The sequence below is a fragment of the Leopardus geoffroyi genome, chromosome E2 (assembly GCF_018350155.1).
Source record: "Leopardus geoffroyi isolate Oge1 chromosome E2, O.geoffroyi_Oge1_pat1.0, whole genome shotgun sequence".
Classification (NCBI taxonomy): Eukaryota; Metazoa; Chordata; class Mammalia; order Carnivora; family Felidae; genus Leopardus; species Leopardus geoffroyi.
In genome coordinates this window covers 42,220,551-42,227,895 of record NC_059335.1, presented here as the reverse complement: position 1 = coordinate 42,227,895, position 7,345 = coordinate 42,220,551, and the positions used below count along the sequence as shown (strand labels likewise).

Here is a 7,345-nt window from a genome sequence, read left to right as displayed (position 1 = left end):
CCCCAGGAATCCCCGCTGGTAGGGGTCAAGGAGCAGAGGCCTTGATGAAGTGAACTTCAACCCCCACTTCCTCAATTCAAGACCTGAGTCTGACAAGGACGTTTCTTCTCATTTTGATCGTGAGGTTTTCAAGGCAGGACCCCAATATTGGGCTCAGACACCCCAATAAAGTGCCACCTGTTCACTCCTGTCAATCAGCCAATTAGAGGTTGACTTCCTCCCTCACTGCTGATGACTCTCACTAACCCCATCATGGAAATGGTGTGGCAGCTCCAGCTTCCACAGGCCCTGCCTACTGTGTAGGGTGGAGGTGGGACTGGGGGGCCATGTACAGACGCCAAGTGAAGGCACTGGGCTCTGGGAGGAAAAGGGGTTGGATTAGGTGTCTGTTATTATTCTTTGCTGCAATACAGAGTGAGTGTCTCTGAAATCCTAATTGCAAATATCCCCTTGCACCCTGGGTTCCTTTTTTGATGATGGTGGTGGTGGTGGTGATAATGTGTATGTGTGTATGTGTTTCACATGAGCTTATTCAGCTCTAGAAATAAAAGGATTTCAAGAATTTTCTTTATTTAGGTATAAAAAAATACAGTACGTCCCATGCACCAGTGTGGCCAATATATAGTTATTATCACTAGAGCAATAACTACAATGATAGGAAAAAGAAGGTTACAGGAATTTTTTCATCCAACTAAAAAATCTGAATTAAAATTGTTAACCTAAATAGCAACCCACTTATTATGCAAAAACCTTTATTCTATATGTTTGTGAGAGCTAGAAATATGTAAGTATTATTAGTAAAAAAAAAAAAAAAAAAAATATATATATATATATATATATATATATATATATATATATATATATATAGTAGTTATTGGTTTAAAAAAAAAGTCAAGTGTTATCTACAGTCTCCTGAAGTGTGAGGGCCCTTGCCCAGAGGGGAACCTCAGTCCATGACCAAGCGTGAATTGGAGAGTTTGCCTCCTTTCCTGCCCTCTCCCGTTGAGTGATGCCACTTCCCCAGGGTGTGTTTGCAGTGGAATGTTCCAGATTTGGCTGAAAGTGGGAGATGCACAGATGACCACAGGGCATGGGCAAGGCAGGGTGTGCCTGAGGGATGAGGCCCTGCCAGGGTTTCCTGAGATGTGGCAACAAAAGAGGTGTGTAAAGGCAAATGACACAGTTCTGTTGTGCAGTCATGTTTGGGTTTGGACTTTGACCAGAGTTGCTGAGGGTCACATCTTGAGGGCCTTCAAGTCAAGAGATAAGGAGTAGATGGAGAGAGAGAGAGAGAGAAAGAGCGTGAAGGAGTGACTGGGCAAGGAAGATAAGGGGAGAGGTCTTCTGCTCTGGGGAACATCTGCTCCACTTCCCAGGCAAAACTGATGGGGTGTCGATGAGACTCAAATTGGGGTCACAGCTACTCCAGGCCCTCTCCCGAGGGTGTGGGTGTGCAGGTGGCCCTCAGCTTATGATCTGTCACACTTGGTCTCCACTGTCCCTCCAGGATGGATTCACAGTTGCTTCAAAGTTCAACAAGCCATTTTCCTGACTTTGGTTGAATTTTCAGTGCTCAGTACAGCAGTTACAGGTGTGGTAGGCCAGTGAGGTCACCTCAGGACCCAAGTTTGGTAGCTGTCAAGGGACCCACTCATCCTTCTTGCCAGACCTGGGGAGAGGCTGGGAGTGGTGGGGACTTGGGAGAGCGTGAGAAAGTTGAAGCAGGGCTGGCATGATGGATGGTTCCAGTCTCTGGTGGGACTGGGCTGCAGAGAGTCTTGCCCCACAGGCCATGCCCTTTGCTCCAGGCAGACAGGCACCAGGATCTCACCAACCTCACCGGGGGAGGGGGGGGGTGTTGGGGAAGATCTCCCCCTGGCTTTTGAACCATAAGCTGCTTTAAGGAGCCACAGCAAGTCTTTGAGTAGGACCCGTGGTCCCAGGTGACAGGGTTATGTATGTCCAAGCCCAGACAGAACACCAGCCTGGATCTTCCAGAGTTTAGGGGGTAGCTATCACTTGTAGTATGTTCCTGGACATTTCAGGGACCTGGAGTTTGCTACCCGAGGTGGTGAAGTCTCTGGGACCCACGAGGAAGGGCTGCTGGGCTAGGGTGTCAGTGCTACAATTTGCGGGCTCAGTGCCTGTTGTCCGACTGGCCCGCGCTGCAGAGGTTTGGGTCCCCAGACCTGGAGGCCCACGTCTCCCTAGTACACCAGCTCCACCTGGGGGTCTGAGCGGTACAGCTCGGCCAGCATCTTGAACCTGGGGCCCCAGTCGTTGAGGAAGTCGTAATCGACGTCCGAGTCGGATGAATCGGTGCCCAGAGAGCTGAGGGACTCGGCGATGGACTCGGAGCCCTCGTAGCCGTAGATGTGCAGCGTGTCGTAGGGCGGGCCTGCGCCGTCGTGGTCGGCCTCGTCCTTCTTCACCTCGATCATGGCGGCCATCTCCCCCGGCCCGCCGTTTACCGCGCCGTGCCGCGGAGGCTTCTGCACCTGCGCATAGACGGACGGCCGCGCCTCCAGCGTGGGCCGCGGGGGCTTGGCCCCGCCCTGCCGCACCGAGTTGAGCACCGACACGTCGTAGCTCGTGGTGTCCATCTCGCCTCCGCCCTCTTCGTCGTAGGTGACCAGCTGCTCGTGGATCTCGGGCACGCTCTTGCCGTGGGTGCGGGCCTGCTTCCGGAGCCGCCGCCGCAGGAAGATGAGGAGGGTGATCACTGCAGCGAGCCAGAGCTAGTCAGACCCGGCCCAGCTGGCTCTCTGGGGCTCACCTGCGTCCTCCCCTCCTCCCTGGAAATTCCCGGGCCAGCCCAGCATCCCAGCGACACCTGGGCCAAGGCGGAGGTTGGTTTCGTCTAGACACCTTGTGGGTACCCACCCCCCCCCTCCCCCCGCAACCTCCGCCCTCCGTGGGTCAGAGTCGTGCCTCCTGCCCCCTTGGGACAGACCCTCCTTCCCTGGGGATTTGGTCTTGACTGGCTGTCATAGCCACTGGTGGAGGTGGGGAAGAGGAACAGAGTGGGACTCCCTTAAGTTCGTTCTCTCCTGCCAGTCTCAACCCCATCTACCTACGTCCACATTTCCTGTCTCACCCTACCACTGTGGCAAATCCTTCTATGTTGTGTGCAAAGGTGGGGAGGCCAGAGGTTGGAGAAGAAATGGGGAAGGGAATGGAGTTGAAATTCGGAGTGCGGAGATTCCGAACCATTGTTTTGTTGATGGCCGTGCTGCTGCTGCTGCTGGATAACGGTGGTGCTGGCAGGCATGCTGCCCATGGCTCTCACGGCAGCTGTTGTTGGGCACCTATTGGATATGTGCTGGCTCCATACTGAACACGTTCTCGTGTTATTTCACTCAGGGCAGGTATTATTCTCCCCATTTTACCCTTAAGCAAACTGACCTCAGGGAGGCTGAGTGGCTTGCCTGGGGTCCCGTGGTTGGGCAGTGGTGTAGATATTGACCCTGCTCAGAGCTCTGAGGGGTGTGACTGCGAGGGTCACCAACCCCTGAGGATGGGTGGTCCATGTGGCACAGAGAGCTCCTAAAATTAGGCCAGAGCATCCCCCAGACCCTGTCCTTCTGGCCTTGAGTTACTTAACAAACTGTTACGTATGTAAGAGAAGCTGGGACACCCTGTCTGAGCTCTGGTTTCCTTGTCTATAAGATCAAAGTGATGACTTTCCTGCTTTGTTTATATTTGGCAAGGTAGTTGTGACATTAAGTGTATTCTACGTGTGGTGGTGATGTCATTGTCATTATTATTACTAATTATTATTAAAACGGGTTCTGAGTCTAGACTCTTTGCCAGAGAAGCCTCAGGAAGGTGGCACACCCAGGGGGCCTCTAAGGAGAGCCACTGGCAGGAAAAGCCTGGAGGAGATAACGTGGGAACCCCACCTCACCCCCAGGGCCTATCATTTCAGTGACAGGGAGATTTCTAACTTTCCTCTAGAGGGCAGGCCCCTGCCCCATCTCAGGGCTGGTGCAGGAGTATGTATTCCACTGGGAGGAACCCCCCACTGTCAGCTGAGGGGAACTGGTGGATAAACTCTTGCCGACAGTGCCCCGCTGCTTCTCCATCCCCAGTGACAGGGAGCTCCAGTGACCCTCACCAGTAACTTGCGAGACAATGCTTCCTTCGTCAGCTGCCTGCCTTCCCTGTTTCACTCCCCTCTCTTCCTTCTAGGGCTTCCTGGGAGCACTTCCCAAATAAACCACTTGTACGCCAGTCCTTGTCCCAGGGTCTGCTTCCTGAGTAACCCAAACCAAGGCAAGGCCTAAAATGCTCCTAAAATTTCTGAGGCCCAAACAAGAAAAAAAAAAAAAAAGATATCAAGCCTGGAGGAATACTAAAAAAAGGAAAGGAAGCCACTAGCGGCTATCTAAGCTGGAATTTTTTAAATTTTCTATTTTTTTCCCCCAAAGAGGATTTTTTTTTTCAAAATAGGTTTCATGCAAATAAATGCCTAGAACAGTGCCTAGAATGCTGTAAGTGCTCAAAACGTATAAATTGATTGATTGATTGAATGAATGAATGAATATCATATATGAGGTATTTTAAAGTAAGGGAAAGGCCTTAAACCCTCCCTTTCCCCCCACATCTACCCCCACCTTTTGGCATCCAGGGAGCTAGAGCTTTTATTCCTCTGTCCTGCTACGGAACCCTGAGGCCCAGGGTGGGATATGGGCTGGAAGCAGGCTTGCGCCTGGATCCCCGGTCTCTTCCTCCTCCTGTGAAGCGCTCCCCACCATCGTTCCCTCCCCCATCTTAGGCACTGACCTGTGATGGTGAGGATGCAGAGGAAGATGGCTACCAGCGCCTGGATGCTGACACCTGCCTGGGCAGCCATCTCCTCACAGTAGGTGAACTCGCCATGCTCATTGCACTTGCAGACAGTCACGACCAGTGTGCTGGTGCCTGTGAGGCTCGGCCTCCCATTGTCTGAGATGAGCACAGGCAGATAGTGGACCTTGGCACGCTCCCGGTCAAACTGTCCGTACTTGACTGTGATGTTGGCCGTGTTATCTGGAAATACCGGGGCTGCAGAGTCAGGCTCTGGCTTTCAGAATGCCTGTTCCCTCGTGCACACTGATGATGTGGCTTGCCTCCTTCAGGGGACCCTCCGTGACTGCACCAGCCCATGTGCAGTCTGCTTCTCTGCCATTTGTATCCCCTGCCTCATGTTTCAGCCATTTGAGTGCAGGTCTGTTCCTCCAGAGAGGGGATATTTTGGACAGCTGCCTTGACATAGCCTTTAAGAATGGCTCGCCTAGGGGGCGCCTGGGTGACTCAGTTGGTAAAGCATCCGACTTTGGCTCAGGTCACGAACTCACAGTTTGTGAGTTCGAGCCCTGTATCAGGCTCTGTGTTGACAGCTTGGAGCCTGCTTTGGATTCTGTGTCTCCCTCTCTCTCTGCCTCTCCCATGCTCATGCTCTGTCTCTCTCTGTGTCTCAGAAATAAATAAATGTTAAAAAAAAATTAAAAAAAAAAAAAAAAGAATGGCTTGGCCAAAATATAAAGTCCTTGCCTTCTGTTTCTGTGGGCAACTGATACGTCTGACCCCCACCTCCTCTTTCCTAACCCTACTGCAATAACAGGTGGTTCTCTTTTGGCTCAATTAATGCATTTTTGCAAGCTTTGACAATGGGGAAAAATAAAGTTTTTCAAAGTCTTTCAGCACTGGGCTAACTTTGAAGGCTGTTTCTGCTATTCCTGAAAATCCATTAGAAAGTGAAAACAATGCACATGTTCCCTGGGGCACCAAAGGAATGATGACACAGTAACTGAGGATGTCCTAGGCAGGCTGGAACTGCACATACGCTTTGGCCCAAATATTGGCTGCCCCTCCCAGCTCCGGTCAGTGGTTCCATGTACTGAAGAATCCCCCAGGGAGCTTTTTAAACAGATTTTCAGAGCCCTGCTCCCCTTTCGCTGCCATTTTCCTACCCCTCCCCCCATCTCCCACACCCACATTTCATTATCAGACGCCAGATAATCTGCCTTTTGTAGGCTTCTGGGAGGTTATGATGCTGGTGGCCAGAGGGTCTAGGGATTCCCTGCTCCAGGATTTATCTAGCCCTGCAGGGTCAGCTCCCTCAGGAAGCTGACTCCCTTTGGGTCAGCTCCCAAAGCAAAGGGGTCTGTCTTTTAGATTTCAAATGAAAGCTCATTACATTTTGCTATTAAGTAACCATGTCTATTATAATTAAAAATAATAGCTATATGGCCATTGATACTTTGAGAGAAATTAGAGATTTCTCACTACATTCACTTAATATCATAACAGGACATTCATGCTATAAGTGAATCTGGCACCAACAGGCTTCCCTCCTGGTTGTACATGGGGTGTCTTTGGGGTGGCACTTAAGTTTTCTATCCCAATGTAGACCCCCTCTGAGATGGGATTGAGGTGGAGATGGGGGGTGGGGTGACAAGTATTTTTGCCACATTGTTTTGCTACTAAAGACAGCTGAACATTTGAATGGTTTGTAATTGACCGTCAACACATCGTGGCCACCTTTTCTCTAAGAATGGCTCCTTAAGGATGAGTCTGTGGCTGATCCCCTGGGTCTGCCTTCTGCCTTCAGGGACCCTGACCTTCCTCACAGGTGGCACTGGCTCTTCTATACAGGAATGAATCCTCATCCGCCACAGTTTTGCCATCAGAGAAAGGCAGGAACGCTACTCTGTGCTGGGTGAAGGATTGCTCTATTAGACCCAAGAGGGATTTTCTGTTTTCCTCAGGAAGCCACTGAGGCCACGGAAGCATGCCTACTTTTGCCTGGAATTCAGTCAGCTCAGCATCGTCACTCTTGTAAGCGTATGCTCATCAGAAGCTCTGACTGGCACTGCTGATGTCACAGACTCTGGGCTGTGAGGAGTGGACCAGATCCTGTCCTGGGGCCACCTGGTGGTAAGTAGTCATTGTAGCCGAATTAAGACAAAGTTCACTGTATTCTTGGCATTTGGATTTCACGTTTCCAGTTTTGACTCTTTGGTAGTGACCTCAGAATTCATAGAGAGTTTGCAGCTGTGCTGAGCATAGCGATCCAGTGTGGGAAGGACTCCACTGGCTAGATCGTGAACTGAGCAAGCGTCTGCACCCCATATCTATTCTATATTCCTTGCTGACCTGAGCATCTTATGGGGAATGTGGACTTGGCAGTTTGGCCAGATTAGCTCTGATCATTGCACAGCCCCATAAAGAGTTGTACAAAGTATCCTGTAACTTGAAGACCCCAGTGAGGGCTTGCCCCCACTTGGTTGGCTTGGTTCTTGACCCTGGTGCTTCAAGACTCAAATAACTGTGCCCCTGCCCTTGCCAGTAGCCAAGTTGA

At 50.9% G+C, this 7,345-nt stretch overlaps 1 protein-coding gene across 1 annotated transcript in view; it reads right to left on the bottom strand.

The window, feature by feature from the left end:
• Nucleotides 1-553: 553 nt before the first annotated feature.
• Nucleotides 554-7,345, bottom strand: part of CDH5 (cadherin 5) — a 34,259-nt gene continuing 27,467 nt past the window's right edge. Inside the window, exons 11-12 of the mRNA XM_045442977.1 lie at nt 4,786-5,031; nt 554-2,722 (exon numbers count right to left, since the gene is read on the bottom strand). Coding sequence (XP_045298933.1) covers nt 2,208-2,722; nt 4,786-5,031 — 761 coding nt within the window. The 3' untranslated portion in view covers nt 554-2,207. The remainder of the gene's footprint in view (nt 2,723-4,785; nt 5,032-7,345) is intronic.